Below are 26,833 nucleotides of genomic sequence, written 5' to 3' on the forward strand. Positions count from 1 at the left end.
GAATTGTTTTAAGTGCTGGAAATTTAGATGTGAGCAAAACAGACAAAAATCTAAGCTTACATTCTAGTGAAAGAATATAGAAAAAAGGTAAAAATATATTAATAAATACTTTGGAGAGAAACAATGTTGCAAAAGTAGTATGGAGTGCCAAGTAAAGTGCTGGTCAGGGAAAACCTCACAGAAGTGGTGCCATTTGAGTAAAGACCTGAAGGAGATAAAAGAGCTACCTATATCGATATGTAGAGGGAAGAGTATTTCAGGAAGAGCCAGTGTAAAGATCCTGAGGCCAGAGCATGTTTGGTATGTAAGGAACATCAAGGAGACCATTGTGGCTGGTGCAGAATAAGTGAGGTGGAGAGTAGTCAAAAATAAAATCAGAAAGTGAGCCTGGCCAGATTGTATTGAGAGTAACTTTGACTTTTACTCTGAATGACATAAAAACTAGTGAAGAGAATGACAGTGATATGATCTGACTTAGGCTTTAAAAGGATCACTCTGGTTGTTATATAGATTAGACATGGGAAGCAGAAGTGTTATCAGAGAGAACAATTCAGGAAGCTATTACAGTAGTCTAGGAAAGAATCAAAGGGGTTTAGAGTGGTAGGAAATGGTGGTGATAAAGATGCTAAGAATTGGTCAAATCTGGATGTGTTTTGAACATTGAATAGTAAGGATTGGACTGGATTTGGGGTTTGTGTGACAAAAAGAAGATGACTCCCAAGGTTTGCCTTGAGATGAGAAGTATAAATAGCAGTTTTTGGGGTTTTTTTTTTTTTTTTGGCCACGCTGCCTGCCATGTGAGATCTTAGTTCCCTGACCAGGGATTGAAGCTGTGTTCCCTGCATTGGAAGTGTGGAGTCTTAACCATTGGACTGCCAGGGAAGTCCCTAAACAGCAGATTTTGAGGAGCAGGGAGATTCAAGAGCCGGGCTTTAGACATGTTAATTTTGAAATGCCTGTTTGATATCCAAGAGATCTAGTAAGCTAGTCTCTGGAGTTTTGAGGGAGGCCTGGTCTGAAGATAGAAAATAAGTAGTTGTCAGAATATAAAGTTGTGGAGCTGAGTGAGATCACTGAGGGAGAGACTATAGCTGGAAAGTAGAAATGATAGGAGGATTGAACCCTGGGGCATTCCATTGCTAAAAGTGAGGTGAGCGTGGTGTATAATGGAAGCCAAAATGAAGAAAATTATTTCCAGGAGGAAGGAGTAATCAACAGAATCAAATGCTGCTGATGGATCCAGTATGATGAACATTGAATTTAACAATGTGTGCTTGACTAGAGCAGTCAGGAGATAAGTGGCTCAAGAAATCAGCATATGTAAATAGTATGTTAACTTGTTTCTTTAGCTTTCTTTGTCAAAGTTAATGCTTAAAAAACCTTGATTCTTAGAACATTTCCATGAGATTGAAGTCAGTCTTTCACACTTATAAATATAAAATACTTTTTTTCCCCTTAACAATTACCAAGCATTGCTTTTGGTTTTCTCTGCACCAGCTGAGCTGTAACTCTCTTCATTCCTGTGTAATTGCTTTGTAAAATCGTAAAATGTTTATAATGAAAAGGACTTGTGAATTTATTTAGTCTCACCTGAACTTATTTATTATTTGTCTGTTATGCCTGAAATTTTATGTCATTTGTTACTATTTTTTTAATTGTTTAATAAAGGAGATATCCATTTTTTCAAAAACAGAAATATGTTGGTGAAGTGTTTAACATCGTAAGTCAACAGTCAACAGCCAGGCCAGGATGCATTATTGCATTAGATCCCATTACCAAACTTGTAAGTATTATTTTTCTGGCCACTTAGCATTAGGTAAATAATATGTATGTCAACTTACATTGGTATTTATTTACATTCAGCAAGGCAGAAAAACCCAGCTGCTTCATGTTTTTCAAGAAGACTTCATTTTGAATAACCTTGAGAAGAAAAGACTAGGAAAAGACAGAATATTATCTGATGCAGGTAAAGAAGAATTTTTCATGAAATGAGAAATAAAATGTAGAGTATGTTAGGCAAAGATAAATTGATATAATATTTATATAATATATAAAGTTATCTCAGCTTTCCATGTTAGTAGTGAAATACACCATTTATACCAACAGGCAGCTCACCTAGTGAATTTTCGGAAAAATTCTACCTAATTGTAATAGAGTGCACCCAAGACAACCGTTCATTGTTACACATGTGGAATTTGCATTTGAAGTCCATTCCCGTCTCATTGGGTGAGTTTTTTTTTTTTTTTAAACTTTAAGTAGGCTTAGGTTAACAAATTATATATGGTTAGATAGTTCAGTGGATATTTTTTAAAGCTGTTTTTATTGAGAGAGGATAATTATAGTTTATTCTGTTAATTAAGAAAAAACAATTTTCTGATTTTCTTGCCGTAAAGAATCATATTAATATGTTAACTTTTTTGTCTTTTATAAGGTAGTTTTGGATTATAAAATGTAGCAATTGTAATGTTTATAGGGTTTCTCTCCCAGTTTTTGGTTCTTTTTTTATGTTTTATAGATGAAAAAGTAGATACAAAAATATCTGAAGCAGTTTGGCAGCCAGAAGAACATTATTCTTCTTCTCCAGAGAAGATCTTATCCCCTTTTTCACAGAAGTATCAGGCTTGCAGAGCAAATCTCCAGAGTACCAGCAAGTTGACTCTGTCTTCAGAAATGGTTTATAGCCAAGAGTTGCATTTGCCAGAAGGAGTTGAGATAATAAGTGTTAAGCCATCAGCAGGTTTGTAAATTTTGTAAAAGGAGACTAATCAAACTTCATAATGCATGAGTATTTACTGTATATTTAAAAATAGGTGCACCTCCCACTTTTAAAATCTACACAGAAACAGAAATAGAAAGAATATCTTTAAGTACCCTAAATTAAAAATTTTAATTTCTCATTACGTTTTCAGATGACTCTGGCATTTGTCAGCCAGTTGTGGTCTTAAATATTGATTTCCAAAACAAATTTTTATTATCCTTTTGTGAAGACAAAGCGAAAGTTTCCAGGGCAGAGATAATAATGGGGTGGCACCTTATTTGCCAACTTTGATAATGCTGGTATTGGCTGCCTGGAGCTCTGTGCTGTGAAGGATTCTAAGTGTGTAGTTCCTGATATATATATTTGTCATCCTTATCCTTAGGGCAGTGGTTCTCCAAATGTGGTCCCCAGACCAAAAGCATCAGCATTGTTTGGGAAGTTGTTAGAAATAATAATTCTTGGGCCACACCCTAGACTTACTAAGTCACCAGCTGTGAGGTGGGACCCAGCAGTCTTGTTTTGACAAGCCTTCCAGGTGATTCCAGTGTACAAAAAAGATCAAAGTATCAACGGTATCATGAAAGCCAAGACAAAAATCCATCTTTTTATCACCTAGTTCTTTCATTTTCATAGTCACAGTGTGGGTTTTTGGTCTTCTTTACTTGTCTATCACTTTTGACTAATTACTTTGAATGCTTTTCAGTTTGCCACATTATCAGGTACTTAATCTTTTCTAATTGGTGAAGTTAGCAGGAGTATTAACAGTGTCCTGATAACTTTTACATTCTGGGTTTTTTTTGTATATTTTAATAAAAGAGGCATCAATGCAAGGCAAGTTAAAGTTTGAAATAGAATGACTTTTGTATTGACACAGTTTTAAGAGCTGTTATCCTTAGCCAGAACAGTATAATCTTCACTACTGAATTCTATTAAAAAAACTATATGGCAGATCTAAGAGAAACTGAAGATGTTTCTAAAAATAATCCTTGGCGCAAGTTGAGTTTGAAAGAAAAGAGAAGTCCTAGGGCAAAGGAAAAAATTTGTTTTGTTTGGCAAAAACAGTAGCATGTGATAACAGCTTTTTTTTCTAGTCTTGAGAATTTTTTTTTTAACCAAGACTTTTGGGAAGGGTAAGCTCTTTATTCTCTGTTCAGTTCAGAGAAACTAATAGACAGTGTTAATTGTGTCCTTATGCAGTACTGCTAAGTCCTTGAGGACTTAAAGAAAAACTTATGTTGAAATATGCTTTTAAAATATAATAAATGTTCTGTATAACATTTCTGTATTACAATTAGCAGTTTATGTTTAATAGTCTAGGATAGGGATTGGCAAACTATGGGTCACCTACCTTTTTGTAAGTAAGTTTGATTGGAAGGTAGCCACACCTAATTTGTTTACTTTTGTGTATGGCTGCTTTGTTCTACACTGGTGGAGTTGAGTAGCTGCAACCGTGACTCTGTGGCTAGCAAAGCCTAGTTGTTACTCTTTGGCCCTTTAAGAAAAAGTTTGTCAACCCCTGATTTAGGAAATTAAGAGTATGTAATTACATTAAGGCCAAGCAAACATATGTCCCACGTAGGAATCTTCTCAGCGTCATTTATATGAAATACACTTCAATCATGGAGGACTCTTTTAGTACTTAGGTAAGCATGAGCCATTCACAAAATTGTATTAAAAAAATATTATAGAGAAGTAGCCAGTGAATATTGACAAATTTTTAAAAATGTATTGATATCTTTAAAGTGAGATTTATAATAATATATAATGCTAACAAAGAGTTGTGAAAAGAATGCTGGATTGAAAACCAGGACTAGAATTTAGGTTTTCTAATTCTGCCTTAGTCTAGCTGTTTGATTTAGGCATAAGATACTTACACATTTAGTCAAGAGTCCTTACTTATAAATTATTACGGAGTTCTCTTTCAGCTCTAGGTTTTGGTAATAATGTCCTTTTTATGTACCTTTTTGATGTCATTAAAAGCGTCTTACTGATCTTGCTGATCCTTAAGCTAAATATTGATTGTCATGTTGTTAACACTAGTTCATGCAAAAGACTAAAACCTTTAGTACAAGAAAACAGATTTATTTAACCAAATTTCACATTTTGTTACTGGATTATTTTTGTTTTAGGACATCTGAGTTCTTCTTCCATATATCCCATATGCAGTGCTCCTTATTTATTGGCAACTTCATGCTCAGATGAGAAAGTAAGATTCTGGAGATGTAGAGTAACAGCTGAAGAATCTGCCACTTCAAAGAATGGAGAAATGGATCTTATATACATTTGGGAAGAATGGCCGTTACTTATTGAAGATGGACTGCAGAGCAATAGTAGTATAACTGTACCTGGTAGGCCTATAGAAGTCAGCTGTGCACACACAAATCGTTTAGCAGTAGCATATAAGCAGCCTACGTCTAATAGTAGATGTTCTCAGGACTTTGTGATGCATGTAAGTATTTTTGAATGTGAGTCTACAGGAGGTTCATGCTGGGTCCTTGAACAGACAGTTCATTTAGATGAGTTAAATACAGTGTTGGATTCTGGCATTAGTATTGATAGCAATTTAGTGGCCTATAATAAACAAGAGGTATATTTATCCAGTAAAGAGAGTGTCACATCAAACACAAAGCGTTTAGTTCACTTAGATTGGATGTCTAGAGAAGATGGTTCTCATATTCTTACTGTAGGAATTGGATCAAAACTTTTTATGTATGGACCCCTGGCTGGCAAGGTACAAGAACAGACGGGTAAGGAAAGCCTGGCATTTCCTCTCTGGGAAGGTACTAAAGTTGTGCCTCTTTCTAAATTTGTACTGTTACGAAGTATGGACTTGGTTTCTTCTGTAGAAGGCTCTCCACCTTTTCCTGTTTCTTTATCATGGGTCCGGGATGGCATCCTGGTGGTAGGAATGGATTGTGAAATGCATGTATATTCCCAATGGCAGCCATCTTCTAAACAAGAACCTGTTACAACAGATTCATACAATGGGAGCACTCCATCTATAATAAGTTTAATAAAACAGAGTAACTCATCAAGTTCTGGATTACATCCTCCAAAGAAAACCCTGACTCGATCCATGACCAGTCTTGCACAGAAAATCTGTGGAAAGAAAACTGCACTTGATCCTTCTGTGGGTATGGAAGATTCAGGTCTTTTTGAAGCAGCTCATGTTCTTTCCCCAACTTTACCTCAGTACCATCCTTTGCAGCTTTTGGAACTCATGGATCTTGGCAAAGTTCGGAGAGCAAAGGCCATCTTGTCACATCTTGTCAAGTGCATTGCTGGGGAAGTTGTGGCTCTGAATGAAGCTGAATCTAATCATGAGCGCCGCTTTAGGTCTCTCACCATCAGTGCTAGTGGAAGTACTACTCGAGACCCCCAGGCATTCAACAAGAGTGAAAATACAGATTACACAGAAATCGATTCTGTCCCTCCACTTCCTTTATATGCCTTACTTGCAGCAGATGATGATAGCTATTACTCATCCTTGGAGAAATCTAGTAATCAGAGTACCTTAAATAACTCAAACCAGTTGTCAAAAGAAAGTTATGATGAGCTTTTTCAGATGTCAGCTTTAATGACTGATAGTCATGTGTTAAAGACAGACGAAGAAAATACAAAGCCCAGGGTTATTGACCTTTCACAATACAGTCCAACTTACTTTGGTCCTGAGCACGCTCAGGTTCTTTCTGGCCACTTACTTCATTCTAGTTTACCAGGACTCAGCCGGATGGAGCAGATGTCTTTGATGGCTTTAGCAGATACAATTGCAACTACCAGCACTGATATTGGAGAAAGCAGAGACAGAAGCCAAGGTAAAATTAAATTGGGTATAGGATTAGAGGAAAAATTGATGGTAATATTTTTACTTATTTTTTTCACAGAAAATAATCTTAGATAATTTCTGTAAAAATGACAGCCATGAAGGTTTTTAAAATCATTGTTGCCGTCACAGTAGTTTTAACTTGAATATATATTATTTATCCCATAAATCATAGTACTCTGAGAAAGTACACAAAGATTCATTATGCCAAGTCATTTTTACCTGTCTACTTAATAAAGAATCCAACTAATTGCTTTTGAGTTTAGCAAAAGTTAACATTCTTAATAAACAATTACTTTAGAAACCCCAAAATAAAAGGTGCTTTCTCCTTTATTTGTTTTTCACATTGTAATAATTCACTGTTAATTTGGGTTTTTTAATATTGAGGTTTTAAAAAAATTAACATTAAGGTATACTCCTTCCTAGAATAGCAGCAAGCAAGCCTAATAAAATTAGGTCTTTTCCTCACCCAAAGAGCATTTTTTGTTTTTAATCTCCTGAGTTATGAATAGATTTGTAGAATTCCCATCAGATTTCAAATAAGATCTGATTTAACAGTCTAGCCTTGTGCACCAGATATGTCAGTAGGATGCGCCCCTTGAAAGGAAAATGTGGGGTAAATTTAAGAAAAAAGAATAACAATAATAAAAATTAAAACTTTAAGAAAAAATAAGTTGGTCATGAATTGCGACATGAATTATTATTAGTAGATATTATGTTTTGATGTGACTATATTACAAGTGTTTTATGTTTTTATTCATTTGAAGTAAAAATCAGGCCCCCATACCATATAGCCATTTCTTCCAGTGTTAGCAGTTATTGGAATGGGTATGTGACTTGAATCAGTATGGATAATATTACAGGGAAGGGTAACTATTTTAAAATTGAGTCACATTTAAATTAAAATATTCATGTCAGAGGAGATTATTATTAAAAATATGTCAGAGACTCTGAGTCAATTCATTCACCTTTATTATTTTTTCAATTATTTAACTGTACAACTTTTTTCTGTAATGTATAATTATATAGGAAAAAGAAATATTAGATAATATTTAGACTGATAACTTTGGTCAGTTTCACACAATGTTTTGTCCCTGTATTTGGTGCTGTGACATACCCTGCTTGCCAGAATTATTAGCATTTACTTGTGTTTTGCTAATGAAATGGGTTTTTACAAGTAAAAATACCTTTTTTTTTCTTTTTTACAGGTGGAGAAACTCTTGATGAATGTGGCTTAAAATTTCTTTTGGCTGTTCGACTTCATACTTTTCTTACAACTTCTCTTCCAGCTTATCGAGCTCAACTCCTTCACCAAGGTGATTTTGGCAATAATCTAGTAAAAGGAAGTAAGACGAGTAGAAGAGAGGCTTAAGAACATTTAAGTTTGTTTTTGCCCAGATATGATAATGCCAACACGTTTGACACATTCTGAGTTTCCTTAATTTATGTTAAAAATGTTTGTTTTCATCTCATCCTCTTTGCATAAAAATACTGGAGAGGGCTTCCCTGGTGGCGCAGTGGTTGAGAGTCCGCCTGCTGATGCAGGGGACACGGGTTCATGCCCCGGTCCGGGAAGATCCCACATGCCGTGGAGCGGCTGGGCCTGTGAGCCATGGCTGCTGAGCCTGCGCGTCCAGAGCCTGTGCTCCGCAACGGGAGAGGCCACAGTAGTGAGAAGCCCGCATACCACAAAAAAAAAAAAAAAAAGCTGAACGATAAACCCCACATGTGTGGGCCAGTAGGTTGAGAGACTTGCTAATGTAAATGATGCTTTATAAATATAAAAGTATCTTATTAATATAGTGATTATGGGGTAATAAAAGTTATTATGTGCTAGGTACTATCCCAGATGCTTTAACTATATTATTTCTTTTAATCCTCACAACAATGTAATGAGGTAGGTGCCATGATTATTCACATTTTGTAAATAAGAAAATTGAGGAATCAAGAGGTTAAGTAGCTTGCCCAAAGTTATATAGTTAGTTAGGGTGGAGCTAGAATTTAATTTATGCATTCTGATTCCAGAGTTTTTGCAGTCTTAAGTTCTGTTCACCAGCTGTACTGTCTCCTTGGTGCTTTTTTGATTCCATGGAATTAAATCTACACAACAAATGTTGACCAAAGGATGTCAGACATACTAGAGAATAGAAAGACTCAGCACAGTGGCATTTGCCCATAAGCGTTTTTCCTTATCTTTTTAAAAAAATATATTTTAATTATAGAAAATATATGCTCATTGTAGAAAATATTGATGTGATGATTGAGTTACTTGGAGAAGCAAGAAAAAACCCCATATTCCCTCTAACCCCAAACAGTTATAACTCTGTGAGTCTTATATAAACTTTTAGGCATTTTTATTGCAACTATGGAACACACATTTCTGATCATCATTATATAATCATTTATTTTCTTATAAACATTATTTTTGATATTTCTTCAGGCCTGTCTAGTAGTCATTTTGCCTGGGCCTTTCATTCAGTAGCAGAAGAAGAACTGCTGAACATGTTGCCAGCAATGCAGAAAGATGATCCCACATGGTCTGAACTTAGAGCTATGGGTGTGGGGTGGTGGGTCCGGAATACCCGCATCTTACGCAAATGCATAGAAAAGGTGAGTGTTTTATTTTGGTGTAAAAATGAATTAATATATATTGCATGTTTATTTACATGATATTCCATATTTCCTCTCCTGTTACTCTTTTTTTTAGCAGTAAAATGCTTTTAAATAGTCTTTATATTTCAAAATAGCATAATTTTTAACAATTTATATTCTAATTCTTAAATTGCTAGTTGATATATTAGCATTTTTTATTGATATATACAAAATAATATATATACACATTTAGGAAAATAAAACAGTACAGAAGAGCTTGCAATGAAAAGTGTAGTCCTGTTTCCATCTCTGTAATCTTGGAGGCCACCACCATGATTACTTTTGTAATTATAAAATAAATTAATAAATTTACATATACATGCGTGTGTTCATACACATATTTTTTAGTTTATTGAACATTTAAGTAGAGAATGTATGACAGTCTCGTATATGAAGGAAAGTATTTGTTTATTTAATTAAAAACTGTTACCGTGAAATTTTGACCAATATTTTCTAATTATAGGTAGCCAAAGCAGCCTTTTATAAAAAGAATGATCCTTTAGATGCTGCCATTTTTTACCTTGCAATGAAAAAGAAAGCTGTGATTTGGGGATTATATAGGTAGGTGAAAAAACTGCTTCAAAATGAAAGACTTTCCATAGAGTATGAAGTAAAGATTTGTTGTTCTTGTTAGTGTGATTCATGTGGATTCTTAGTTATTTTTGTATTTAAGAGATTTCATGTGAAAGAAGCCCAGGTTACAGAGCAGAAGAATCTTGATGAGGTCACATTAGCATTTTTTAGGTTTATCAGTCCAGAAAAACATTTTTTTTTGCTTATTTTAATAACTTCTTATGATGCTCCTGTAGAACAAAAACTAAACCAGAAACTTTATCTGGAGTGGGGAAGAAGATGAATTGGTGGAGCTTTGAAGATACATCTACCCTCTGCCCTATCAAGGAGCTCTTGGACCAGGCTATTCTTCCAAACCACCCTCTTCGCAAGGGCCCTGACCCCATTCTTGAGCTAGAGTCATTTAGAATTTTTCTCTTTCACTTGTTCTCAGCTAGACTTGGTGAGCGTGATCGCCATAAATAGTTCACTATTCGTTTGGGGTTCAGTTCTAGATATATCCATATGATCAGTAACCTTTGGGGGAAAATCATGGTATCAGTCAGTTGTAAGAGACTAGATCTTTTAGGATTGTTTTGCTTTGGGACAAATTCCTTGGATTTTTATCATCAAAGTCATCTTCAGGTGGGCAGTTGGGCTAAAGGCAGTTGATTAAGTTTAAATGGTAAAATAGCACAGAAGTTAATGTAAATTATATATTTTGTATAGATTTAAAAATAATTTTTCACAGTGCTGTTAATGTAGTTTCTTCGTAGTTTGAAAGAATGTTTTCAATAATCTCTGAAATTTATATGGAAAAATAAATGTTTACCATAAATGTTATTTTTGCTCAGAAAAGCAGCAGATGTATAGTAATTTATGAACTGGTAAATGTTTCTTTTGAGTCTTAACTTTTAAGTGGCTAACTTCATAACAATTGGTTTTGATGTAGAAGCATTATGTTCCGAAATTTTCAAACTTTTTTCTTTATAGATCCCAAAAAGATTCCAAGATGACACAGTTTTTTGGGCACAATTTTGAGGATGAGAGATGGCGTAAAGCAGCTTTAAAGAATGCTTTTTCTTTGTTAGGAAAACAAAGATTTGAACATTCAGCAGCATTTTTTCTTTTAGCTGGTTGCCTCAGAGATGCAATTGAGGTAATGAATGAATTTTTTAAAAAATAGCATTGTCATCCTTTTAAGCTCTTCATGGTTTCAATTTTGTTTTTTAATTTCAACTCAAGTATAGTGGAACTAACACAAGGCTTAATGCCTAAAGTAACTGGTAATATTTAATGGTGACTTTAAAATTTTGTCGTTTAGCTTGAATGATATTTATACAGAATTAAAATTAACCAGGTTGTGTTGGTTGGTAGAGATAGGTAGTTGATCTGACTCTTAAGAATATTTATGAACAGGTTAAAAAAATAAAATATTTGTCCTGTCACTTTAAACACATTCGGACGTATATTTGGCTCTGTGTTAGTTGACAAACCTTAGGAAATTTTTAGCTAATTATTTCTAAGTAAACCTTACAAAAAGTTATAAATATTTAAAATATAACATTTCTGTTTCAAATTGCCCTTTTGCTCAGAGTTTCATACAAGTGATTCAAAACATCCTTTTGATTTGGAAACATTATAGTCTGCTGAGGTGGATGGGGAAGGGTAAAAGCTCAAGAATAAAACAAAGTGTGTCATTTTAGCAATTATTCAGTGGTTTTTCATTAGGCTAATTCTTTTTGCAAATATGTGTTTAGTACTACCAGATAAATTAACATAAATGTTGTCAAGTAGATTTGCTGAAGCAAGCAGCATATGTTTTGTTTATTGTCCTTGTTCACTATTTTCAGATATTAATAAAGCTTTGTGTTCATCTAGTTATTAGTGAGTTAATTGAGTTTACCTTAAAATGAAAGACACCTTATTTATAAACAATATTTCTTGTTTTTGAAGGTATGTCTTGAGAAACTGAATGACATTCAGTTGGCTCTTGTAATAGCAAGACTCTATGAGTCTGAATTTGATACATCTGCAACATATAAATCTATTTTACGTAAAAAAGTTTTGGGAATTGATTCTCCTGTCAATGAACTCAATTTGTTGAATATAAATATGCATTATGATCCTTTTCTTCGGAGTATGGCATATTGGATTTTAGAAGATTATAGTAGTGCTCTGGAAACATTAATAAAGCAACCTATCAGAGAGGATGATGGTAAGCTATACTTCTAAGATGTTAATGCTTAAGAGTTTTATTAGTGTTTGTCAGGTTCAGAGCACACTGTTGGGTGCTAAGGATAATGCATAGCAAATTGAAGACATACATGGTCTAAGACTTTATGGTTTAGTTGGGGAGACAGAGTTAGGTATACAGTTTTTTATTCCCCACCCCACCAGGAAGCTAAATCCTTTGAAAACCAAGGACTTTGGATTTTCTTATTGAACATAGACATTTTCAACGTTTGAATATAAATGTTTTGAAGAAAATAGTGATAAACAGGGAAATAGAAGTGGTTGGATTTCAACTATAATTTTAAGGTTGACTAGATAGGACTGAATTGGATATTGAATATGAAGGGAATGAGAGTCAAGTTTAACTCCTGGGTTTTTAGTTTGAGCAATAGATAAGTGATAGGGGGAAGGCTAGGAGCAGAGTTTGGAGAGTGTTGCTTTAGATAGAAAAGACTTCTCAGATAAGGTGACCTTTGAGATGAGACCTAATTGAAATGAGTGAGTAATCAGTCAGTGCAGATATCTGGTTTTTAGGCCAAGGGCACAGTAAATAAAAAGGCCTTGAGGCAAGAATATGTACATGTAAATGGAAACGTAATGTAGGCCTTTGGATATAGCATTCTAGATTTACAGGGTGAAATTGCTATTAGAAATAGAGATGTGCACGTTATCACATATAGATGGTATTTAAAGCCGTGGGACTGTAGGATTTAACTCAAGGAGTGTAGATAGAAAGGAGGTCAAGTACTGAACTCTAGGACACTCAGCATTTAAAAGTAGAGAAGATGAGGAGGATCTAACAAAGCAGACTGACTGAGATGAAGTGTCCAGGAAAGTAGGAGAAAAAGAACTAAGAGTGTGTAACTGGATGTTTTAAAATGTCTTAGATTGTTACCTGAAGAGATGTGAAATCAGCATAATCTTTGTTTTCCTACTATGTTAGAACGCTTTCATTACAACTGTGTTCTTGTCTATTCAGTGCTATGTATTAGTTTGGTCTCTTAAATTTTTCTTAGAAGACCAGGTAAATAAAGGTGCCATGGTAGAGAAAAAGGGCTACAGTACAACCCTTGAAGAATTTTTCTTGGCTCATAAAACGAATTTACTTTCAGATCAAGTCATGATGTCAGCCTGCAATCCTGCTGTTTTTAATTTCTACAATTATCTAAGGACACATCCTCTTTTGCTGAGACGTCATTTTGGATCATCTGATGCGTTTTCCACACACATGAGTTTAACAGGAAAAAGTGGACTGGCAGGAACAATTAATTTAAGTGAAAGAAGATTATTTTTTACTACTGCCAGTGCTCATTTAAAAGCTGGCTGCCCTATGTTGGCTTTGGAAGTATTATCAAAGATGCCAAAAGTCATCAAAAAAACGAAACCTTTTTGTAGAACATCTAGTTTTCTGGATACTAGTAAAGTCTGTTCTCCTTCTTCTCCATTCAAATTGGATGCAAGGGAAGATAAGTCTTCTGCTATTGATTGGTCACAGTCACTGATGAATGGTTTTGGATCTTCTTCAGAGGGTTCCTCAGAGAAGCAGTCAAATTCCACTCTTTCTTTTGACTGGAGCCAACCAAGTATTGTATTTCAGGATGACTCTTTAGAATTAAAATGGGACAGTGATAACGATGAAGAAAATGAGGATCTCCCTGTTTCAATGAAAGAACTAAAACCTTTACAGAGAAAAGTAGGGAAAAAAATAGATGATGAAACAAGTTCTAAGTACACAGACTCTCTCAGCACACTAGATGAACATGACATTTTAAATCCATCAGAAGATATCATTGCAGTTCAGTTAAAATTTAGAGCATGTTTAAAGATTCTCACGGTAGAACTTCGTACTTTATCTACTGGATATGAAATAGATGGTGGAAAATTGCGATACCAGCTGTACCACTGGCTTGAAAAAGAGGTGATAGCCCTTCAGAGAACTTGTGACTATTGTTCAGATCCTGAAGAATTACAGTCTGCATTTGGTGAAAATGGAGATGCATTTGGATTAAATGAAGATGCTGAAGATTTGCTTCATCAAACAAAAGTGAAACAACTGAGAGAAAATTTTCAGGAAAAAAGACAGTGGCTTTTGAAATATCAGTCACTCTTGAGGATGTTTCTTAGTTACTGCATACTGCATGGATCCCATGGTGGGGGTCTTGCATCTGTGAGAATGGAATTGATTTTGCTTTTACAAGAATCTCAGCAGGTATGTAACTTACATGATAACCAGTCAAAATATTACTTATATGAAAAACAGTTTTTGAGATTGCTTTTTTAGTTTTAAAATGTTAAAATTGTTGATTTTCTTAATTATGGTTGCTTTAAGGAATTCTGCTTTTTGTGTGGTGCTTCATATTATGGATTTCTAGAGTTGTGAATGCATTGTGGTTTAAGGACAGTTTGATATCAGACCCTGTGATCTGCGTAATTCGTATTAAACATTCTTATACGAATGCCTTGTGAGATGATGATACGAGCATACTGTCCCATCAGTTTTCATTATAATTGGTGGAAGGTTGATCGTCCCTTCTAACTCTGTAAAAGTTTGTTATGCTTTTAATTTTTAATTGTTCTGAAGTTTTTCAGAGACCCTGAATTACTTAATGGATTATAACTATAAATAGTTGATTAACCTTTTTTCCCTTTGTTTTTTAAGGAAACAGCAGAACCAATATTTCCTAGCCCTCTTTCAGAACAAACCTCAGTACCTCTCCTCTTTGCTTGTACAGCCAGTGCCAAAACAGTAGTTGCCAATCCGTTATTGCACCTTAGTAATCTAACACATGATATTCTGCATGCCATAATAAACTTTGATTCACCACCCCATCCTGATATCCAAAGCAATAAAGTAAGTATGCTTGGTTTCAGACATTTAATTTACCTATATACTATGATAAAACTAAAAGATAAGTGTTAAGGCTTTTTATAAACAATTATAAACATCATCCTATGCATAGTGATTGTTTCATTGCCAAGTTTATATTGGTTTTGATCAAAGAAAACTTTTGGTTGTAGGCCAAGTTCATCTTACTTGTATTACTTATACCCAATAGGGTACTTCAGTTTTTAAGTTTTACTTTGTCTTATTTAACAGCATCATTTTGGTAAGCGTAATAGTGTGTATGCACATTTATGAGTAAATCTTCAGCAGTACACTTAGCCAAAAAGCTGGGGTTTTTTTAGAGACAGAAACTTAATATTATGTAAAAGTACTAGTATCTCTTTGTTTTTCCTCATAGTCTGCATTTGATTCTCTCCCCCACCTCACAGGCTGTGATATCATGCCATCCATTTTCTTTTTGTCTAGTGGTAACCTCTCCTACAGTTTTACCTTCCTGGATAACCTTAACCCTTATAAATTAATTTTGTCACTTTTTTTCCTATACTGCTCAGTAGAATAAATGCCCACATTGCATATTATACAATTAGGAATTTAATTTTGTTTAGATTGTGCTGATTTTAACCAAACTTCATTCCATATTCAACTTTAATAATAAGCAAATAATAAGCATAACCCTGGCGTATCAGCTTTTGCTGCTTAAGAGCCACCCTGAAACATTAATAGCTTAAAATAGCCATGATTTATTTTGCTCATGATTCTGTGGGCCAACTGGACTGATAGCTAGATACCTTCATTTGTCTTTGGTCAGCAGGCAGGTTGACTGGATTCTGGATGACCTAGGATGGCCTTATTTACATTTCTGGTGGTTGGCAGACTTGTTTGCAAGGCTGACAGGAAACTTTGGGATGACCAAAGACTTTGGGATGTGTCTCATCCTCCAGTAGGCAAGCCTAGAGTATTAGCCTGGGTTCTCTAAAGAAATAGAGCCAGTAGGATGTGTGCGTGTGTTTTTATAGAAGGAGCCTTGTTGTAAGCAGTTGGCTCACTTAATTATGGAGGCCGAGAAGTCTCAGGATCTTCAGTTGGCGAGTTGGAGACCCAGGAAAACAGATTGTGTAGGTCCAGTCTAAATACAAAGGCCTGAGAACCAGGATAGGTAATAGTGTAAGTTCCAGTCCAAATTCCAGCAGGCCTGAGACCCAAGAAGAGCCAGTGTTTCAGTTCTAGTCCCAAGGTAGGAAAAGACCAGTGTCCCAGCTCAGTGCAGCCAGGCAGAAGTTCCCTCATACTCAGCTTTTTTGTTCTATTCAGGTCTTCGATTGATTGGATAAGGCCCGCTCACAATCGGGAGGGCAATCGTCTTTACTCAGTCTACCAATTCAAATATTAACCTCATCCAAATTTACCCTAACAGACACATCCATAATAACGTTTGACCAAACGTCTGGGCACCCCTTGGCCCAGTTAAATGTACACATAAAATTAACCATTTCACCTGGATTATTTCATATAGTGGTTCCAGGGGTTTAAAGAGCAAAAGTAGAATTTGCAAGGCCTTTAGAGAACTCGGTTCAGAAATAACACATCACTTCTGCCGTGTCCTCTTGCACAAAGCAAGTCCCAGCCCAAATTCAGTAAGTGGCGAAATAGACTCCACCTTTTGATTGGAGAAGCTAGAAAATATTATCGTTTTTGTAGTCTGTTGTATGTGGTCCTTGCTGTCTTCATTCATATGATGTCCTTGATTTTAATTCGTATCACATGTCTATTGATCATTGAAGGAAAAATAGCAGTTAGATTTTAATATGCACAAAGAGTATCATACCTTATAATTAGATCAAGAACCTGGTCTTTTAATAGTCTAGCCTCCTTTCTTACCTAGATTAAGCTTCTCCCTCATCTTCAGATCTACTTCTGTTACTTCTCTTGTCATGCCATGTTTGGAGCCCTGTCTTCCTCAGTACACGTATTTGCCTTTCAGTTGCTGTCTTTCATACCTTCTTTCTTTAAAATGTCACTCTCTTCAAATTGTTTTCTGTAGTAACTCGACTGTGTGATAGCATATTCTTCAGTGATCTGTTCATAAGTGAACTGTCATTTACCAGGCTGGACTTCATATTTTGGTTGAAGAAGGAGCAGTTTAAGTCTTGGAGGGCTTGCTTTTAATGCATGGCTCATTGCACTACTGAATAAGCTAACATCTGTTCTCATTTGCCCTTAAAACAAATTAGGTAGTAGGTGTCTGTTTTATAATTTCTGCCAAAGTCCTCAGGTTTTGTGTGTTTGTTTGTGTGTGTGTTTTTAATTTGTTTGTCACAAGACCTTTCAGACAGAAATGAGTATTAGGGAGAAAAAGGAAATAGTTTATAAGGGCAAAATCGTTTTTTCATCTTTTTAAAAATGCTGATTATATTAGGTCTTGAAAAAAAGCTACATTTTTCAAAGTTATAACTCTGTTGTTTTTTTTTTTCCAGGTATATGTAATGCATACTTTAGCAGCTTCACTTTCTGCTTGTATTTATCAGTGCCTTTGTGGTAGTCATAACTACAGGTAAATATCTTGTGAAATTTAAGAATGTTTGCAGTAACTGATGAGGTTTGAGAATTTGTATGCTCTTGCTCTAGAAATCCTGTGTACTGCAGTCCACCTTAAATAATGCAAAAAGCATATGGCTGAAGTGTTGAGTCCTTTTTTTTCATCTTTGAAATTTTAGCATATATCTTTATGGCAAATGCATCTCAAGTAAACTCTTCACAATATAACTTATTTAGCAGCCTTTTATTGATCACTGTCTAATGCTGGACATTGTGATATACGCTGGGATAAGATCTCCTTCCTTAAGGTCACTAGTCAGAGACAAACATGTGAAATGATAAATGATACGTAACATGACATCATACTTAAATGATATGTCCTATAAGATGATAGGTAGTAAAATCTCAGGGAGCACAGAGGAGGGAGTGACTGACTTGGAACTGAGAAAATTTTTACAGAGTAGTTGATGTTTATGATTTTTCTCTTTATGTCCTAAGGTTTCACTTAGGACATAAAGATAATAAAGCCTAAATAATTTAAAGCCTAGATAATTTATCTAGGCTTTCAAAACATGTTGTTTGACAGTGTGGGGGTCTATATCTTTCTTTAGTTCTTTGAAATTCCCTTACTCTAGTTCTTCGAATATTTTATCTTCTCTCTTCTCTTTCCTTATATGAGACAGATATTGGAACTTGTGGGTCCCTCTTATTTTTCTTTTAGCTTTCCTCTCAAATGATCCCTTTAATTATTTCTTTATTTATTTTTTGCTTCATTTCAGGAGAAATCCTAGCTTCATTTTCCAGACACTAATTCATTCTTCAGCAATGTCCTATCTTTTATTTAGCCTATTTGAGTTTGTTTTAGAAATTCTATTTTCAATTTTAATATCTCTTTATTTATTTTAATAGCCACTTAAAAAAAATAACTTACTGTCTTTTTTTTAGTTTTATTTTTTTTTAACATCTCTGAGTATAAACCACTTTCCTTGATGTTCTGGTAAGTCTTTGCTTCCTCAGGTGTAGGTATGTCGCTGAGTTTGTTTTCTCTCACGTGATGTCAGCATTCCTTTGTGTTGATTTTTGATTATCTGTTTATCTTATGTGTTTGAATTCTCCCAGGGGTCACCTCAGCTTACTACTCTGGTTATGTATTCCCATAGTAGCTTCAACTTGATTTCTTTGACCTTGGTCCTCCAAAAGTTCACTTTCTTATTACTGAGTATGGCTTTGTTTTCATCAACATATTTTTATCTTTCTTATCATTTCCATAGGCTTACTTTAGCAGGGGAGATTTTTGGTTTTTGTTACTCTTCCATCTTGAAAATGGAAAGTAAAGCAAGAGAAGCTATTTCCATATGTATCAAACTGTTAGAACTAAGACAACTTGCCAGTTAGAACAGATCTAAACAAATAAGTGTGCTATTTTTAAATATTATATTCATTTACTTAACATATGATATAGGAACTACTGACAGGGTTTAACAAATTTTTCGTACCATTTTTCTATCGTATTTATTTCATAGTTTGTGTCAAGCTGTAATTTATTTTGTCCATTGATCAGTTTATTTAGTTTTAGCTTAAAGTGCCATTTAATTAGAGAAGCTTACCCTGAATTCCCAAACTGTGTGATATCACTCCTCCCATTTGCTTTCATATCACTGTATGCATAGGTTTTGTCTTTAAAAACAGTATGATAAAATTATTTGTGTCTGATTCCCCCACCAGACTATAAATCACATGAGGACGGAAACCATGTGTTTCATTAAACACCTGTTATCTGGTGCATATACCTGATATAACCTACCCTAGTGTAGGGTAGAATAGCCATTAAATACCAAATTGAACCTAAACTGACTTTTTCAACTCAGTAACCTTGTTTTAAATTTTGATATATAAGCTTGCTACTTGTGGTCAATAATGATTTAGTTTTTTCATTTGTACATATTTTATGTCTTACAGTAAATATATTTAAAAGCTATCATATCTGTTTTAATTCAGAAAATATAAAGGACACTTTGTTTTATTATAATACTAGACTATAAAGCACAGTACTTAGGTGTAAAGCTGTATAACTAATACACAAAATTTTGTATTTAAGGTACCCTAGATGATCTAAAACATGGAAGTATTACGTGTGAAATTCATTTTAGATCATTGTATGTTATTATTGTTTTATTATATCGTTGTTATTGTAGGTAATTATAGATTGTTATTATTTAAATTTTTTTTTCTTAGTTCATTTCAAACAAATCAGTTTACTGGAATGGTGTATCAGACAGTACTGCTTCCCCATCGACATTCTTTGAAAACAGGAAGCTTAGATGAAGCCATAACTCCCAATACATCACCAGCTCAGTGGCCAGGTATAAATAATTTATATATGTGTGAGTGTTTTTCTTAGCCTTATTGAATTTAATCAGATGAGGAAAAAGTAGGTTTGGCTTGGGTTTGCTGTATGATAATCATTGTTGTTAACTATTGTTAGAATTGATACCAGTTTATTATTCACCACTTATTACAAATTATCCAGTTATGTAATGTTAGTTTTTCCTTTATCATCATACTAAAATAACTCAAATATTTTGTTATATCACTTTTTATAATTTTGCTTTTGTCGTAATAGAAAAACATTTGTTATGGCAATGAAATTTTATCTATCAGATTTGAATCAGATTACAGATTTCCAGCGTTTGTCTAAATTGAACAAGTAGCTCAACATTTATGCATTAACTGCAATAACCTCTACTAGTCTATGAATCTATGGCAGAAAATATTTTAATCCTGATGCTGTAACTTTTTTCAAAAATTAGGAAATGTTGATTATTTATTAATTTATTGTCAATGATAGCTAATGGTAGCTATGTTTGTTGTTTCTCCTAGGAATAACTTCTCTAATCCGACTTTTGAATTCTTCTGGGGAGGAAGCCCAGTCAGGGCTTACAGTCTTGCTCTGTGAGATTCTCACAGCAGTGTATCTTAGTCTCTTCATCCATGGCTTGGCAACACATTCTAGTAACGAACTATTTCGGATTGTGGCCCACCCTCTAAATGAAAAAATGTGGTCTGCTGTATTTGGTGGAGGTGCACATGTTCCCAGCAAAGAACAGACACGCTCAAAAGCTTTACCTGGTTAGTTTTTAAACTATTTTATTTTATTTTTTAAGGCTACAGCTTTATTTTTTCATCTGAATGATAACTTTGTTAAATGTAATTACATTTTAATTCATTCACAGAAAGTTCTGTTACAGACCATTTTCTTAAAGCATGAACAAATAGTTTTGTGGTAAATATGCAGTATAAAGTTTCTGGTGTAATTATCAGACTTTAAGATACTCATGCACCAGTGATTAGAACTATCTAATGTAATTTAAAGTCTTTTACTATTGAAATTTTCATTTGTTTTGAAATATACTGTAACATTGGTTTTTGTTCTATCCCAAATCAGATCTCTCTTCTTTCTTTGGCAGGAAGGTACTTTGCTATGCCTAGCCCCCACCAGGTAGTGGTATTCTCCATGGAATGTGTGGGCTTTTCCAAAGCTCTTTCAGCCATCAGTTCTCATAGCCCTCCCAGTCTTGCAGGCAAGATATTAGCTTTAGAAATAGGCTTTTACAGTTCAGCTTGCTTTGTGTTGTTTTGGAGGGGTTGGGGTACAGTGGGCCAGTTTTATTTTGTTTGGCACTTAGCAAACTGAAAATTTTCCATTAATCAAGTCATATTTTTGATTTAAAACAATGATTAGCATTTTAGAAAACCATCCCTGCTTTTTTATTATGCTTTAAGTTCTTCATTTTGATGTTTTCTATTCCTTAGACTTTAACATATTTTTAAATGTGTAGAAATAAAGAAACGTCAGTGCTAATCATGATAAATCAGACTGTGGCTTGAAATGACTGGAAAAACATTTCAAATAAGGCTGCTTTATGTTCTGCATATTATGATTCCAGCCATTAGGGTTTTGGATTTCTAAGTGTTCATAATATCATGCAAAGTAAGTATTTTAAACAATTGTATTACCTTTTCTTAACTTTCTAATGTTGTAACTATAGGTACTGTATTTATTTAAAGATTGAAACAAGCTTTTGACCTGAAAAGAATCTTCATGATGCTTTCTGCCTTTGTTTTTTTATTAGCCCATATGTGATAATCTTGGCTTTAAAATTTTTAACAATATTTTAAATTTTGTAACATCTCCTTTCTAATTTTTAAAGAGTAATTTCCTGTCCTTTATTTTTTATATGGATAAAAATAGAAAAGACTAACTTATGAAACTCATGTTGGAATATATACTTAACTTCAGGTATTTGAATTCATTTTAGAAAAAATTTCAAAGTCTGAGAGGGAGTACGATTTATAGGTCTACTGAGATTAAAGACTGTGATCTTGTTATTACAACATGTTATAAAGGGATAAATTCTTGAAATAGAATGTCCACATACTTGTAAAAAATTAAAAATATATTTTTACTAACCAGTCAGCAAGCCTCAACTTAAACAATTCCTGGAGCATTTCTGAGCACAGATACATAAACAACCTTACTCAAAGTCCAGGTTGTTCTTTGTTTAACCACTCAGATATAGCTGTTTGTAGTTACAAATATCATATAATCAACTCTATCTCACCACTTACTGAATCCGAAATAATCAAAGTGAAAAAAATTATCTGCATCTGTATGTTTAACCTCTTGCGTTGGGACATGGTAGCCAAATAATACAGGATACTTAAAAAATGAGGTTTACTTAGTGATGGGGCTGGATATAGCCACATATAGATTATGTGATGCTTATCTGTCTATAAGAACCCAGAAACAATTCTGAATGCAATCAATCATGGATGTAACTGAAGGAGCATGTACAGAAAACATAAATGACATGATTCATCAGTTTGCTAACCAGAAAAAAGAGTACGCTCATTTAATGATGAAACCAAAGGTCTGCTATTTCTAAAGCTGATTTAGTTTGTGAAGGAACAAGTAGAAAAAGAAAAAAATAGAAAAACAGAATAAAGGGAAGAAGTGAAGATACTAAGTAGTAAAGGCAGTAATAGTAATTAGAAGTAGCAGTCCTGTGAGACAGATAAACTGACAGTTGGAGAGACAAAATCTGAGAACAGAAAATCAACCAAGACAAAGGGACAAGCAGGGGTGGCTTTCAGTATAAGGCAGAGTTCTGAAATCTCAGTTTTTGAAGGCATTATTATGTTGTTCTGAAAGCACACCAACTAAAGCAGCACAGCAGCTTGATAAATTTTAGGTTGTAAGTAAGCAGCCCTGTATGTTCGAATTACTGTTGAATGTAATCATGATGTCTTAAGAGTGTAATTAAATTAGATAATATTCAGTATACATTGTTGACCAAGGGAATAAAATGATGTGTTTTAGAAAAGTTGATCTGAATTCAGCCAAAATTGTTATATATATTGATATATTTTTAGTTTCTAGTGTTTAAATATGGCCAAATGAAAACTGACAGGTCTAGAATACTTCATTTTCCTGACAACCTATTCATCTATTCAGTGTCAATGTATTGTATATTGAAGATGAAATACATGCTTAGAACCCTTAAAAATCTGTTTTTAAAAAGTGTTTTCATAAACTTAGTACTATGAGAAGATTTTAAAAGTTACCATTTGTTTTCCTTGTTCTGGTATAAATTCTGATTTAAATTTTCTTTGCAATAATGGTCTTACGAACTAAATTATTTTTCTTTCTACATGTCTATTATATACTTAATGTACTTTTAGTGACATAAAATTTAAATATGACTTAAGCTTTGTAATATAAGAAAATGGTAGATGATTTTTATTAGACTTTAACTCAGCAGGTCAGAGTTCTTAACAAAAATGTTAAGGTACATAAATCAGTATTTTATTTTTTAATCAAATTTACTTTGTGATTCCTACATATGTTAATGAGGGATTTATTTTTTCTAATTAATTAAAACTATAGCGTGGGTGAATGTTCATGGAGTTCTGAATTACTCTATTATGGTTAAGTTTTAAAGGAGACAATCATAAGCAATAGCAGTTTTTGAAAAACTACTTTTTTTTCTGTTAACAGTGAGAAATCCATACTTTTGCTTTTTATTGCATATTGTAAAGCAAAACAAAATATTTTAAGAATTTTTGTTGTGTTTCATAATAATGTTTGCAGGTATAAGAATTGTCGTTATTCCTGTGCATACCTTAGTTTTTCTTTACCTACATTCTAACTTCTTGATGCCCCTTAATTCATAAGCTCTATCTATATCCAAGTTCCTTTTCATTTCTCCCTAATGCTGATTTTTTTCTTTTATTACTAGTAAAGTAGCCATTTACTACCTTAATAATGGAACAGTAGCATCAGTTTATATCCAAGGAGTGACACAGTTCTTGATATTTTATTATTAGCTTTTTTCAGAAACAAATGGTTAAGCACCCAGCAGCTACACAGTTTCTCTTGGTGCCCCTCAGCTTCATGACCACTCGAACCCAACATGATATAAGCATAAAGTTGTCTTAGGTCTTGCTGCAATTTGAGGGAAAAGAGGAGGGAGCATCTACCCTAATGATAAGCTTCAAATCATTTCTTGTTTGCTAGGAGGTATCACTAAGGTCTTTTCATTTGTAGCATTTCAAGTAATATAACATTCGGTACTGTGAACCTGTTTGCCGTTTTTCCCCTGTTGTCCTTGTGCATCAGAAATGTTTCAATAAGAAGTTTTATACTTCTGGAATTGAGTCTGTAATTTTAAATGTTTCCCCTCAGTGTGGTTAATTTCTTGTTTTCATGTCAATTATCTGGGTTCACACACTGTACTTGCAAATGTTTTTCTCTCTTAAAAATTTTTTTTATGTTTTGCTTTAAAAACTCTGCTTTTTTATGACATAGCAAGCTTGGTAAAATCTGTGAATTTAGCACTGTAAGTTTTATTTTTCCCTAAACGTCTGTGTTCACATCACATGCCTTCTAATAATCTAAAAACAAAACAAGGAGAATAGTAATATTTGTCAAGTGATAAATTTATTTTAAAGCATAGCATTAATTTTTTTGACAGATTAAAAAAATACCCTTATATTCTAAATTTTTTACTCTGAGAATTTGGTAAAACCACTGTTTAAGTTTTAGAATGTATATAAATGTATGCAACAGATACATTAGAAACATGATTGTTGATTATCAATTGCTTATAAGATCAGAGAGAAAAAATTACACATTGAATATGATGGTTCTTTTTAAAGTCATTTGAATGATTACATACCACTTTTTAGCAATCCCTTTGTATACTAATTTTATTCATCTTTATTTCATTTTTTCTGAAGTAACTAAATTATTCTGTTAGACTCAGCTTGGCTGTAGCTTGATATAATGCATGAGCATGCTGTTTATGCAAGCTAAGTAGCTTCAAGCAATAAAACAAAATTGTATTAAAACACAAATACTTGCATTCCTTTGGAAGGTAAGTGACTTCTTGCTGTAACCATTAAAGAAGAATATTGGTGTGCCTTAGTATGGGGTTGTTTACCTATCTATTAGACCATGACTATGTCCAGGAGATCCTTGATTTTCTATTGGTGATTTGCATCTAATGACTTAGTATTGATTAAAGATTTGTATAACTTGTTTTTCTTTGCTAATGCCCTTAATACTCTAAGGTAAAATACTTAGAGAATATTGACTGTTAAATGTTTAGAAGTTAAAACAATAAAGATTGCATTTTCTCCCTCTTCTTTGTTGTTCCACTGAGTAGAAAATTCTACCTCCAAGCCATTTCTAAAAGTCTGAATCAGTTTAGTAGGTAGTTTTGGTGTTTGAATTTTTTAATATTTTCAGTGAAAAATTAGTAGTAGTTTTTTAGTAGATAAAAGGCCAAGTGATTACTGAAGAATCTCATAACTGAGTTGTTGCCTTTAATTACCACTGACATCCCATGGTATTCTTCCCCCCCCCCCCCCCCCCCGCCCCATGATATTTTTAAAAAACAAAATAGAAAGATGTAGATAATTTAGATAACATTCAGAGAGTAAGGGACAAGATGAGATAAAAACAAAGATCACTATACAAGATGATTTTTGTCTCACTTCCTCCACTATTTTCTTACCTTACTATCATAATAATCTCAGTTTTGTGTATGTACTTACTTGTAGTTAACCTTAGGTCTTACGTAAAAATAGGTGAAATCAGAACAATGAAAATTGTCCTTATTTTATAATACTTTATTTTGTTCTTGTTAGTTTCTTCACTAGTGGAAGAAGGAGAGAAACAGAACAAACGTTTTAGGCCATCAAAAATGTCTTACAGAGAATCTGCCTCAGTGACCTCTTCCTCACCACCAGTAAGCCAGGAATCACTGATAGTTAAAGAGAAGTTCATTCCACCTGAGCTCAGTATCTGGGACTATTTCATTGCCAAGGTAATACAAGTGTTATCCAGATGATTATTTGTGTAGTTAAACAGAAATGAAACTGTTTAAAATAAGTGTAATTGTTGGTGTTTACAAATATTTTTCCACACTGGTTTAGAAAATTTTCATTTTATCAGGGTACATTATCACAAAATATACCCTAAAATATTTTGGACATATTTCAACCAGGTTTTAAGACAGTTCTTTTATAAATTATGATCTTTGCATTTTAAACAAAGCAACGTTCTTAGTAAGATGCAAAGATAAATTGGTTATTAGCACCTTAATGCTTGATAGTAATTAAGGAATCAAGACTGCCAGAAGTCAAAGTGCCATCCGTACTCTAATTCCTTTTCTATACTCCAGGCAGTCCTGCATTGTCCTGATATACACAGATTTCAGTTTTTAGTTAAATAACATCAGTCCCTCAACAACACTGTTCAATTTTAAAGTTACCACAATTTATTAAATATGAGTAATCGCATAAAGTACAAACTTTCCTGCTAGGTATTCAGTCCACAAATCATGATCAGTGACCAATCACAACAGTTCTTTCAAAGTCTGTCAGTGATTGGTCATTTAGTACCTGTTATTCAGTATTCAGTTCATACACAGACAGAAAGGCATGTGGTTGTCTTGCCTCCTTATCTCCCATAATAAACTCAAGTGACATTTTACAAAATTGGCTGATCAGAAGAGGGAATTGGCTAACACAGATAAAAGTGCAACTGAAAAATGAAAAGTGATAGTACTGGAAGTGAAATTCAAATCAAATATAAGTAAAGTTATAGAAGAAATAGCTAACTTTGGGAATACTGACATTGCTGTCATTTGATACATTTTATATGTACAGCCAGAGGCAATTAGTAAAGGCCAGCTTATCAACATAAATGAGGAAAGTGTGGCAAAAGGATGAAGATGTCCCAGAGATAGTGAAATTGGCAAAAAACTTCACATTAAAAGAACTCTGGGTAATATTTCACAACATTGAAAGTGCAAAGAGTAAAAAGTTGGACGCTGATACAAACTTAGAAAGGAGTATGGCGATTTGC

The 26,833-nt window shown here is 33.8% G+C and overlaps 1 protein-coding gene across 5 annotated transcripts in view; it reads left to right on the top strand.

Annotated features, from left to right (window-relative positions):
• The window catches only part of DMXL1 (Dmx like 1), a 128,509-nt gene that overhangs the window by 43,685 nt on the left and 57,991 nt on the right, over positions 1–26,833 (top strand). For 3 of the 5 annotated variants that reach the window (XM_065874433.1, XM_065874434.1, XM_065874437.1), the window contains 16 exons: positions 1,694–1,783; positions 1,864–1,966; positions 2,107–2,226; positions 2,516–2,737; positions 4,888–6,573; positions 7,790–7,897; positions 9,022–9,191; positions 9,697–9,794; positions 10,779–10,944; positions 11,742–12,003; positions 13,133–14,229; positions 14,680–14,871; positions 17,340–17,416; positions 19,636–19,763; positions 20,281–20,529; positions 25,612–25,790. In XM_065874433.1, the coding sequence (XP_065730505.1) occupies positions 1,694–1,783; positions 1,864–1,966; positions 2,107–2,226; positions 2,516–2,737; positions 4,888–6,573; positions 7,790–7,897; positions 9,022–9,191; positions 9,697–9,794; positions 10,779–10,944; positions 11,742–12,003; positions 13,133–14,229; positions 14,680–14,871; positions 17,340–17,416; positions 19,636–19,763; positions 20,281–20,529; positions 25,612–25,790 (4,947 nt within the window). The remainder of the gene's footprint in view (positions 1–1,693; positions 1,784–1,863; positions 1,967–2,106; positions 2,227–2,515; positions 2,738–4,887; positions 6,574–7,789; positions 7,898–9,021; positions 9,192–9,696; positions 9,795–10,778; positions 10,945–11,741; positions 12,004–13,132; positions 14,230–14,679; positions 14,872–17,339; positions 17,417–19,635; positions 19,764–20,280; positions 20,530–25,611; positions 25,791–26,833) is intronic. The other 2 variants (XM_065874435.1, XM_065874438.1) reach the window with 2 other exon arrangements.

This window comes from Phocoena phocoena, chromosome 3, assembly GCF_963924675.1.
Source record: "Phocoena phocoena chromosome 3, mPhoPho1.1, whole genome shotgun sequence".
Lineage (NCBI taxonomy): Eukaryota > Metazoa > Chordata > Mammalia > Artiodactyla > Phocoenidae > Phocoena > Phocoena phocoena.